Source organism: Amia ocellicauda, chromosome 14 (genome assembly GCF_036373705.1).
Source record: "Amia ocellicauda isolate fAmiCal2 chromosome 14, fAmiCal2.hap1, whole genome shotgun sequence".
In the NCBI taxonomy this organism is placed as follows: domain Eukaryota; kingdom Metazoa; phylum Chordata; class Actinopteri; order Amiiformes; family Amiidae; genus Amia; species Amia ocellicauda.
The window spans coordinates 28,001,664-28,013,688 of record NC_089863.1 but is presented as its reverse complement, the minus strand read 5'-3'; the positions used below and the strand labels follow the sequence as shown (position 1 = coordinate 28,013,688).

The window sequence follows — 12,025 nt, the reverse complement described above, 5'->3', positions numbered from 1 at the left end:
CAGACAGACTGATCATTTGCAAAGTCACAGAGCAGCCCCCTAGTATCTGTGCTTCGGTGGAGATGCAACCAAGAAACAGGGCTTCCCAACCCTGGTCCTGCAGGACCCCCTACCCTGCTGTTTTTTTTTCCAATCGTGCTCTCCGTTTCTTAATTGAACCCTTTTGATTTATTTTACTTTGTAACGGATACAAATCTGGTTCCTTGATAAGGTAAGTTCATTATACATGTTTTATACTTAACTTTTAACCCCTATTGTTTACAATAAAGTCTCTGATTCAGGAAATTATTAGTATAATTAAGGGTTCAGTTAAGTATTTGAGAGCTCGGTTGGAACAAAAACCAGCAGAGTAGGGGGTCCTCCAGGAGCAGGTTTGGGGACCACTCTAGTTTAGCTGGCATCCCAACCCCCACATCAGAATGTTACAATTCATGGAATATATAAATCCACAATTCTAAATCAAGTTCTAATCTCCAGCGCTCCAGACCAAACAATTACATAAGCATTCACCTGCTCTGTGCAAAAGATCACAAAAGATTGATGTTAAAGAATTTTGCCAATGTGACGCAACAGACCCTATAACCGAAATCAGTGGGGGATTTTTTTATTTTTAAATCCTGGTGATGTATGACTGATGTGAAATAAAAAAAAACTCTTAAATCTCCCACTTGTGTTTGCTTGAGATCAGAGTTTAATACAGCAACGGAGAGTGGTGATGGGGTTCAGTTCATGGCCCAGAGAAGAGTTTGATTTTCCTTTATGCAGTTTGTAAACTGGCAAAATAAAAATAAACCCAGCCAGTCTCTGCAGTGACCAGTGTGTGAAGACTTGTGCAGGATTTGACTGGTCCAGTGAGTCCGAGGAACAGACCTTTTACAGCAAGGGTGTTCAACCGATGGGATAAAACCAGACAAGTGCACTCAACTCCACTCAAAGTGGAGTAGAGGACCCTGGGGATTTATAGAAATTAAGTGGTTTAAAAATCATGAATGGAAACCTTTTAAATTCAAGTATTTAATGTTCTTTCCATAACTGGAGGTGTTGAGATTACTCACTGGTTTTGCATAAAAATGGCAACTGCACACTGACTTGGTTCATCTTAACAGCATCGAGTAGTTTATATAAACTAAGCCCTAATGGCTCAAAATTAACCCAAGATGTGTCTCTGCAGCTTTCAGGCCTCCAGTATGGCAACTAGGATTTAAATCACCCAAGCTACCAGTGTTGAAAAGGCATGCATTCCTACAATATAATTCAATTGCACAGGTTGGGTTTGAGCAGCAGGTGGCAGTATTGATGCAGTTTGGAGTTTGGAAGCAACCTGTCTGGAGGGAAATCTTACAGGGGTGCTCAGCCGCTTTGGGTACATCTTAGACCCCCTACCCTGCTGGGTTTGTTCCAACTGAGCTCTCAATTACTTAATTGAAGTCATTTGCCTACACATTGGTTCCTTACACTTCAGACTCTTGGCCGGTTTCACAGACAAGGCTTAAGCCTAGTCCCAGACTAAAACGGCTGTTTGACCTGTCTTAGCTCAAAGCGTCTTGCACAGACTTATCTTAAAATAGTCGTAATCGTAAATAGTTGTTCTGATCACTTTTAGGTTTTTGGCATCTGGAATCTTTCAACGTGAAACTGGAGATTTGTGTGGTGCCAGTGAAGCAGCTGTGTGTAGAATAGTTCACAAAGTCTGCAGGGCCATTTGTGAACTGAGGAGTCTTTACATCAAGTTTTCTGGTGCTGCTGGCCAAGCTGACTATAAAGTGCACTTGTATGAATATGGGCACTTCCCAGGAGTGATTGGCTGTATAGATTGATGTCACGTTCCCATCATGTTTCCATGCCGAGGAGTGCAGGGACTGTAAGAACTTGTTTTCCATCAATGTTCAGGGTGTATGCACTCCAAATTTAGAGTTCTCAAACATGGTTGCCTGTTGGAAAGGTGCAACTCATGATTCAAGGATTTTTCTAAACTCTAAACTTCATCATGTGCTCAGTTTCAGAGAGGACAGCATAGTGGACTACTACTTAGTGACATGGGATATGGTCAGAGCAACTTTTTATTCACTCCATACATAAATCCCACAACAGCTGAGCAGCAAAGGTACAACAGAGCTCATATCCGCACAAAAGGGAGGGTCGAGCGTATGTTTGGAGTATGGAAAAATCAATTCCAGTGTTTATGCAATACACTTCGTTTCAAGCCAAGAAGATGCTGCAAAGGTGATCATTGCTACAGCTGTGCTGCACAACTCCCTGAAGCAGCATTGTTGTCCTGATCCTCCAATAGCAGATCAGGATCAAGCAGATGTGCCCGTGGCTGAGGCAGGCAATGACCAACAAGGACTTGCACACAGAGTTGCATTCACAGTGCAGCACTTCAACGAGATGAGATGCATTTAAATATGGGATGTGTTCATTATGGCTTATTTTTGCTTTGATAATGTTTGTTCTGTACACAATTGAAATAGTGTGCATCAAAATTAGATGAGTGACTAAACCAAGGCTGGTTTTAAATGTAGTTTGTGGTGATTCAAATACTCACTCATGAATATCCAAATGACAAAACCATGGCTGGTAATCACAATCATTTCATTACTGTATCCTTTATGGATCATCCTCTGCCAAATTCATATCCAATTCAACCTGTAGAATTCTAATTTTCATTTCATGTTCTTCCTTCAGATATTAAATTTTATGCCCATGACATTCTCTGGCTAACTTTTCATGCATGGTCACCTTGTTTGTTCTCTGCTGAAAGGTGTTGGCAGCTTCTTCTCTCAGGGATGCTATAGCAGATGAAGGGTACACATTCACTGTGCACTGGCTCTTCCAACCTGTTCAGATTCCTTTCCGCTGGAAAAAGAACACTGTTAGAAGCACAAAAACTTGTATGGTCTTTAGAATGAAATAATAAAGATTGACACAGACAGTGGGATATATTTAACAAAGGAAGTAACCAATTTACTTTCTTTGGTATATGTACCATTTGTGCTCAGTTCTTCATCTGGTATACCAGGGGTGGCTAACCCTGGTCCTGGAGAGCCGCAGTCCTGCAGGCTTTCCAAGTCTGTCTTAATATCTTGAACACAGGGACTTTTTGCCTAATTATGACCCATAATTGGTTCAATTAAGCAGTTAACGATCTGGATTAAACAAAAACCTGCAGACCCTGCAGCTCTCCAGGACCAGGGTTAGCCACCCCTGTGGTATACCATCCAGAGGTTGCTGGTGCTGTTATTTAAGACAGCAAGTCATTCAATTAATCAGTCTTGTCTTTTTTTCATGTGCAAGTATTTTCATTTCATGTTCCTCCTTTAGATATGACCACTTGCACTCATGAAATTCAATGGCCAACTTTCCATGCATGGTCAGTTCCTTGTTCTTCCTCTGCTGACCAGATATAGCATCAGCTCCCTGGCTTGCCTCAGGAGATGTGAATTAGGCAACTCTAGAAAAGTGTCTTAACCCTCTTGTCTTTTTCAGGCCAATTTTCAAATTCTTCCACAGGACCTTTCAGGAGGGACAGGTGTCATGTAACCGCATCACACCCACTGTAATAATGCAAATGAAGGTTCTTACCTGAAGTTGTGACACATTCATCAGCACTGAATTAATTGTAGATGTCTGTTCACATAGGTTTCTTCTAAAATTGAAATTGTGCCCCTTTATTTTCTATTATGGGCTGGTTTGACACCATTTGCTTTTAGCAGTTCCCCCCACCCCACTCCCTGAAATGTTCAGAATGCATTCACTTTTCTTGTTCCATTGTTTTGTCTGCATCTCCTGCTCCAATTCCACAGAATGGAATCTTTTGTAATCCATTCCTGGTTTAATGAGCAGCTGTAGGCTTGAACCATGTGGGCACACTTATATTAAGTCAGGACAAACATAAAAGGACTCCATAATTCATCTGTGGATCAGAAAGACTTTAAAATTAGTATTAACTATTCTATCTTAGGGATTAAGCCAGGAGTAGGCTTTGTTGGTGAAACCAGCCCTTAGTTTAAGATTAAAATGCACCAATTGAAGAGTTCAATTGTAATTGAGCTCAGCTGGAACAAAGACCAGCAGGCTGAGGGCTCCTGCAGAACCACTGCATTAGTCTGCATTGGGACTTACCTGGGAAGGCATCACTGCCTAATCAAAGCTGCACCACCCCAATTAAACCTGGGCCTGCAGGACACCACCCCTCCAGGGTTTCCAATCTGGATAGAGTTCCCAGTTCCCAGTCCCAACCCCCACCCCTTCTCACAAGAGACAAGTCTGGAGTTTGAGATTTACAGGTTTATTTAAAGGGGAAAGGAAGTTTGGGCTACAAGGCCAGGCTGAGGCACCAAGATGGGGGAAGAGTTCATTTGTCCTTCATGCTCGCCTCAAAGAACTCATTGCAGGCCACAGTCAGGGCAGCCACCAAGATCACAAACTCCTGGAAGTCCACCTCACCATCACGGTTCTCATCCAGGTCCTTCATGATCTTATCCACCACTAGGGGGTCCTTGCTAGCCTGTGAAGGAGACCAGTCAGACTTAGCATTGGAAATCACCAATCCCCTACAGTTAAAACCCAACCAAGTTTAGGACAAGCCCATAGAACAAACTCATGCCACAGGCACCTGCAAAAAGTAAATTCCTTATAATCCAGGTGTCAATTTGTCCAAGACCATTACTTGCCAGATGGAAAAGTCAGTAGGAAATGGGTGTGGAACAGTTAGGTTGGATTGGTAGGCTTTAGGAACAGCCAGACAATAGCAGCTGCAAGATGGAAGCACAAGCCATTACATTTTATACATTTAGTTTAAGGTGCAAGGCATAAAACAAAAAGGTACAGAAAATAAAGTGTTGGATTATTGGAGGAAATTAGGGCGTAGCGGTACAGGATTCTATAGTTCTCCCTTTCCATGAGTTTTTGCTGCTCCCACCAAAGTTTGGTTGTGGGGCTAAACTAGCCAAGTCTAAATGCACCAAGATCACAGCTGGCAAGTGGGGGACAAGAGAGGTTTCCACTCACTGCCAGGAAGTCGCTGAGCTCCCCTTGCAGAAGACTCTTGAGCTCGGCCTTGTTCAGTTTGAGCTTGTCACCCTCCTTCCCCGAATACTGGTGGAAAACCCGGATCATGCTCTCCATTGCGGTTTCCAGTTGGGACACCATTTTCAACTACTCTGGTTACCTGGAAGGAGAGAAGTGGAGGTCTAATCTAGATTTAAAATCAGACATTGTCAAGATCAAGTTGTTCGGATGGTAAAATGGACTGCAAGAGAACTTTATAGCAGGTTTTAAAGTCAATCCAATAGACATTTTGGTGGGGGAAAACTATAGCAATATGGCCATTAAAATGTTAACGGTACACGGAAATTAGTCACGTTATGCCTTCAGCTAGATTTAGAAAGTCTTGAAGCAACATGTTCAAGGCAAGTGAAGGGCGCATTAGAAACCTGCCCCCCTCCACAGCGAGCACCTTAAATTGTTCAGTCAATCCCATAATCCAGCCCACCGGAGACGGTCGTGATCAATTATGCATAAAACCATCCTGTTATATACTATCCAATAAAGAAAACTTAGCTCCCGTCTAGGGTCCAGTCTACAATAGCGCGGATAAACTACATATTTAAGCGCAGTCTCCCGTTAGAGCCTTTAAGAGGAATACACAAGCTTCATTATAGTTAAAAGTTGCATCAATTCAACTTCCTACCGCATAGCTTGTAACCCCCCCGGTTCATAGATCCTTTTAAAAGGATCCCTTTCCCCTCCAGGATCGACACAAGCCATCAACCCCAAATAGAGTTGAAAACCAAGTCACCCCCATGTGCGGTAGCCTCTCTGTAAGAGTGGAAATGTGTGAATAACAGAGAAATCGAAAAAAAATACAAAAATAAATAAACCCACTACGTCCTATGATCCACTAAACACCCCATGCAATGCTGCGCGCAGCCGCACTCACCTCCACAGCACAAACCGGAGCTGCAATGAACGGGAGCTGCCCTCTGGCGCGTCTGCCTCGCCTATTATAGCCGCAGCAACACAACACCTGCAGCCCAGAAAAATCACAGCTGAGCCCCGCAACAAGCCCCTCCTCCAGCAGGTGAGCTCCATGTGCAAACAGTGTGTGGAAGCAGCAATCACACCAGATTGCATGATGTAATGCGGCTTAATTGTATAATGATTAATAATAATAATAATAATAATAATATATTCTGAATTGTAAGGGTATTTCTTTAGGCTATGGCATTGACAAAAAATGCAAACAAAATTTAAACAATGCTTTCACTTCCACCAGAAGTTAATATATCCTGCAGGTACAGGTACCCGAATTCTCTCAGGGTCACTGGGGAGATGTAACTTCAAATTGTGAGGGGGAGGGCGGGAGGTTGTCCTCCTTTAGTTCCCCTGGACTTTCTCCTTCCTGGATTTTTGTTCTATGTAACCCTGTGTACAGACTTATCTTAGATCCCTTATTTTTGTACTTTGGTATTGTAGTAAGGGTGTGGTCTTTATAGGAAATAAAAGCTCAACTGTGTATATAGGATGTCCCTTCTGGGGCCCGACTCTCTCTAGAGCAGCGCTGGACGGTCATGTGATCCTTGTTGGGTCACCTGGGAGGGTTCAAATACTGGTGCTGTCCGAGGGATGGGACTGGTGCGATCCAGTAGGGTTTTTGAGGGGCAGTTGCTGACTGGCATTACACATGTCGAATCACGTATCTTCTTAAGAATTGATCGAGGGATGGTGTTTGAAAGGAATTCTGTTCCCCGGCTCATAATTAATAACCCGAGAGCGATAAGAAAGGCAGCAGAGAAGCAACGGTTTTAGCAACTGATAAACGGTTTTCCCTCTTCCACGTCCCGGCAGCCCACCCCCAGGGAGGCCGCTCCAAAGCACTGGTGGCTGTGGCTCTGCCTAAATCCTGTCCAGCACTTCCCACGACCAGGGAAAGCAGGCCAGCAGTGTTGTGATCGGGGATGGAGAGGAGAAGTCAGTAAAAACGGGGGCAGTGGACACTCAAGGTCACCTCTCTTCCCCCTGCCTAGATGGAGGGGTAAGGCAAGGCAGCGTCAGTGGCTGATGGGGGCAAACGAGGTCCAGCAATTGCAGCAGTCCCCTTTGAAAATCGGAATATAAACCTAAACCTCCCCTCAACCTGGAAACCTTTTTGTTTTTGCTGATTACATCGGTGTCCATTTGGGCTGATTCCACTGCGTTTATCTGACCATGGCACCAGGTGGCAAGTCGGTCAGTCCTGCCTTTTACCGAAGCATCAGCCGCTTCAAATACATCATTTAAAAAGTTCAGAGTGAGGTTCACTATACAAAATCCTAAACTCATGACAATGTTCCCTTTGGAACATGATGCCCATAGAGTCACCAGTTTACACACAAACATGGAAACTGATTGTGTGGGGGGAGGGGAGGGGAGACTGGCAGCCTGATAATTTGCAAAGGCACAGAGCAGCCCCCTAGTTTCTGTGCTTCAGTGGAGATGCAACCAAGAAACAGTGGTTCCCAACCCTGGTACTGGAGTAGCCCCTACCCTGCTGGTTTTGGTTCCAACTGAGTTCTCAATTACTTCATCGAACCCTTAATTGAAGTAATTTGCTTATTTTACTTTTTAAATTGTAAAGGATACAAAGTTGGCTTAAAAACCCTACTGCTTAAAATAAAGGCTGATTTAGGAAATGAGTCAAATTGAGAGCTCAGGGGGAACAAAAACCATCAGGGTAGGGGGTCCTCCAGGACCAGGGTTGGAAACTACTCTAGAGTTTAGCTGCCATTCTATCCCACCCATCAGAATGTTAAAAGTCATGAATCCACAATTCTAGATCAAATTCAGAATTCTAATTTCATTGTGATTAAACTTCCAGCACTCCAGACACATACAATTATGTGAGCAGTTGCCTAGTCTGTGTATAAGACCACAGAAGACTGGCAAAATTTAACCTTAGTGTGACCAACAGTACAGTTACCAAAATTGCAGATTTTTTATTTTTAAATCCTGGTGATGTATGACTGATGTGGAATAATAAAAAAAAACTCTTAAATATCTTGCTTGTATGTGTTTGAGATCAGAGTTTAATGCTGCAATGGAGAGTAGTGATGGGGTTGAGTTTATGGACCACAGAATAGTTTGATTTGCCTTCTGCATTTTGTAAACTGGCAAAATAAAGAAACACAGCTGGTCTCCAAAGTGACTCATGTTTGGACCAGTCCAACCCAGCACAAGTCTTCACTGATACAAAGGTGCAGACCTTTTACAGCACGGATGTCCAACAGATGGGATAAAGCCAGACCACTGCACAGAAGTAGAGTAGAGGACTGTGGCATTTTATAGAAATTAAGTGGTTTAAAAATCACAGATGATTTAAATATCCAACTGCATACAGACTTAAGTGCGCAGATGTTGGGAGGAGGAAAAAAAAAAAAAAAAAAAAAAAAAAAACCCACACACCACACTCTAATGCCTCAACTGAACCCATGATGTGAATCTGAAGGAACTCATTCCTACAATACAATATTCAGTTGCACCACTTATGTGATCAGCAGGTGGCAGCATTGATCCAATTTTTAAAGCCACCCAGCCCAGCTTGCAGAGCTGCCCAAGCTATCTGTCTGGTTGGAAATCTTATAGTGGTGCTCAGTTGCTTGATGTACAACTTAGACCAGTGGTCCTCAAGGACCCCCTACTCTGCTGGGTCTTGGACCAACTGTCCCCTCAATTACATAAAGGGGCTTGCTTACATTGGACTTTAAATTAACAATGTGTAGTTCCTTATACTTAGAACAGTTTAAAATGCACCAATTGAAGAGTTAAATTGTAATTGAGCTCAGCTGGAACAAAGACCAGCAGGGTGAGGGCTCCTGCAGAACTAGGGTAAAGAACCACTGCATTAGTCTGTATTGGGACTAACCTGGGAAGGCATAGTTGAAGCTGCACCCCCCCCTGTTCCCCAAACTGGATAGAGTTCTCACAAGAGACAAGTCTGGAGTTTGAATTACAGGTTTATTGAAAGGGGAAAGGAAGTTTGGATTGCAAGGCTAGGCCAAGGTGGGGAAGAGTTCATTTGTCCTTCATGCTCGCCACAAAGAACTCATTGCAGGCCACAGTCAGGGCAGCCACCAAGATCACAAACTCCTGGAAGTCCACCTCGCCATCACGGTTCTCATCCAGGTCCTTCATGATCTTATCCACCACTAGGGGGTCCTTGCTAGCCTGTGAAGGAGACCGGTTAGAGGCATTTGATACAGTGGCGCAACACACACACACACACACAAGTTTAGGGCAACCCATTAGAATGGTCTCATGTCACAGGCACCTGTAAAAGCAAGTTGCTTATAATCCAGGCATCAGTTTGTAACTGGAATAAGCCGGACTCTGGTACACCCGGAGCCCTGTGCTCATTATGGGGACGTAACCCGTCTGAAGTCAGTAGGAAATTGAAGTGTTGGATTATTGGAGGAAGTTAGGGTTTAGTCGTACAGAATTCTATACGTTTCTTTGCCGCTTCCGCCAAAGTTTGGTGGTGGGGCTAAACTAGCCAAGTCTAAATGCACCAAGATCACAGCTGGCAAGTGGGGGACAAGAGAGGTTTCCACTCACTGCCAGGAAGTCGCTGAGCTCCCCTTGAAGAAGACTCTTGAGCTCGGCCTTGCTCAGTTTGAGCTTGTCACCCTCCTTCCCCGAATACTGGTGGAAAACCCGGATCATGCTCTCCATTGCGGTTTCCAGTTGGGACACCATTTTCAACTACTCTGGTTACCTGGAAGGAGGGAGAAAGAAATGGGAAAAGTGGTTAGTGGAATGAGACTAGCCCAGTTTTTTTTTTTTTTTTTTTAATTTTTTTTTTTTTTAAAAAGTGCATTTCTGAAGCTACACCAGAGACTAAGGCATAAGGCAGGGGTGGACTGGGACCAAACAAAACAGCCCTGGACTTTTACCAAGGGGGGGGGGGTTGATGGCTGCTAAATCCTGGGTCTCCGTAAAGTGCAGTCTGGGGGGATGGGGTGCCAGCAGCGTGCAGTTCTGCTTACTGGAAGTGTGGTCCAGGGGAGGGCAATTGGCAATGTGCAGTCCGCTAGTCTATACAGTGCAACTGGCCCACCAAAAAAAAAAAAAAAAAAAAAAAAAAATGGACCGGCCCTCTTGGCATTTCAGAATTGCCCAATGGCCAGTCCACCTATGGCATAAGGTAGAGATTACCAAATTTATCCGATTGCATAATGTACTGCATAGAACAGCCATGCTACACTTTTTTGTAGTTTTTTTAAAGTGACTGGGGTAGACTCGATCGAATAACCATTTTGGTTGCTGTAATGAGGGGTAAGAAAAAATACTGATTAAACATTAAATAGTACAAATTAGTAATGGTATATTAAAAACCCAGTTTAGCAGTAACATGTCAAGAGTCCCATTGAACATTTTCTCCCTCCTTAACTGGAAGGGAACCAAATTAATCACTACTTTGGATTTAATTGCAAGTGTTCTGCACAGGGGTTCCCAATCCAGTCTTGGAGGACCACCCTGCCCTGCTGGTTTTTGTTCCGAGCTCTTGGTTACACCTTATTTAATAGTGAAGATTTAAATCATTTAAAATTTCTCCCTCAAAACAAAATCCAGCAGAACAGGAGGTCCCCCACACCAAGTCGAGGTTCCAATAAGAACCTTTTAGGGTTCTGGGGTTGATACTGTGGAGGAACCCTTAAAAGGTTTTTAATAGAACCGTTTACCAAGGTTCCTTGCAAACAGTGATCCTGAAATGCATCTTAAAGTCAACTGCAGTCATGAAAAAGGGTTCTTAAATGATCCCCTGTGTTTATGGCCACAACTGGTTAGACTCCTACAGAGTAACGAGAATCCACTTGCGCCCTTCACCTGTAGAAAAAGTTAAAGGCATTAGAAACCTGCCCCCCCCCTCCACAGCGAGCACCTGAAGTGGTTCAGTCAATCCCATAATCCAGCCCACACGAGAGACGGTCGTGATCAATTATGCATAAAACCATCCTTTGTTATAGACTATCCAATATCAGAAGATCCTAGACTGCGAGCCACGTTCGGTCTACAATAGCGCGTATAAACTTTACATCTTTAAAGAGCCTCCAATAGGAATTTATGTAAAAAAAAGTTGCATTAAGTCAACCTCCTACCGCATAGCTTGTAAACCCCAAACCCCACCAGTTTATAGATCCCTTTAAAATAAAACAAAAATCCCTTTCCCCTTCAGAACCTAAACACAAGCCATCAACGACAAAAAGATCTGAAAACCAAGTCACCCGAAGGTTACCGCAGTTGGAAATGTTGAATAACAGAGAAATCGCAAAAACCCACTACGTCCTATGATCCACTAAACACCCCATGCAATGCTGCGCGCAGCCGCACTCACCTCCACAGCACAAACCGGAGCTGCAATGAATGGGAGCTGCCCTCTGGCGCGTCTGCCTCGCCTATTATAGCCGCAGCAACACAACACCTGCAGCCCAGAAAAATCACAGCTGAGCCCCGCAACAAGCCCCTCCTCCAGCAGGTGAGCTCCATGTGCAAACAGTGTGTGGAAGCAGCAATCACACCAGATTGCATGATGTAATGCGGCTTAATTGTATAATGATTAATAATAATAATAATAATAATATATTCTGAATTGTAAAAAAGAAGGGTCCTTATCTTTAAGTGATATGCAATATAGACATAATGGTGTGCTTGTGCCTGTGTGTATCTGCAGTGATTCGATTTGGTGTTATCTGTTCTGTGTATGTAGAAGGGTATTTCTTTAGGCTATGGCATTGCCAAACAATGCAAACAAAATTTAAACAATGCTTTCACTTCCACCAGAAGTTAATATATCCTGCAGGTCCTTCCAGATGAGAGACACTGGTACAGGTACCCGGTTCCTCCCTTCGCCCCCGGGAGAGCTTTGCTTACTTCTCCAAGCAAGGACTGCGTCGCCTGTACAGTGTAGCCGATTAACATATCAACACGTCCGTGTAAGAAAAAACTCACTTATCTCCTCAAGAAAACCCAATATCCCCTTCGCTTATCG

At 43.7% G+C, this 12,025-nt stretch overlaps 2 protein-coding genes across 2 annotated transcripts; both read right to left on the bottom strand.

The window, feature by feature from the left end:
• Positions 1-4,272: 4,272 nt before the first annotated feature.
• Positions 4,273-6,036, bottom strand: LOC136767594 (protein S100-A1). The gene is made up of 3 exons (XM_066721479.1): positions 5,942-6,036; positions 5,011-5,170; positions 4,273-4,507 (listed from the first exon to the last, which is right to left on the bottom strand). The coding sequence occupies exons 2-3, from the start codon at positions 5,149-5,151 to the stop codon at positions 4,355-4,357; spliced, it is 294 nt and encodes a 97-aa protein (XP_066577576.1). The 5' UTR covers positions 5,152-5,170; positions 5,942-6,036; the 3' UTR covers positions 4,273-4,354.
• A 2,939-nt stretch (positions 6,037-8,975) lies between these two features.
• Positions 8,976-11,471, bottom strand: LOC136767592 (protein S100-A1). The gene is made up of 3 exons (XM_066721476.1): positions 11,372-11,471; positions 9,592-9,751; positions 8,976-9,204 (listed from the first exon to the last, which is right to left on the bottom strand). The coding sequence occupies exons 2-3, from the start codon at positions 9,730-9,732 to the stop codon at positions 9,052-9,054; spliced, it is 294 nt and encodes a 97-aa protein (XP_066577573.1). The 5' UTR covers positions 9,733-9,751; positions 11,372-11,471; the 3' UTR covers positions 8,976-9,051.
• Between the last annotated feature and the right edge of the window lie 554 nt (positions 11,472-12,025).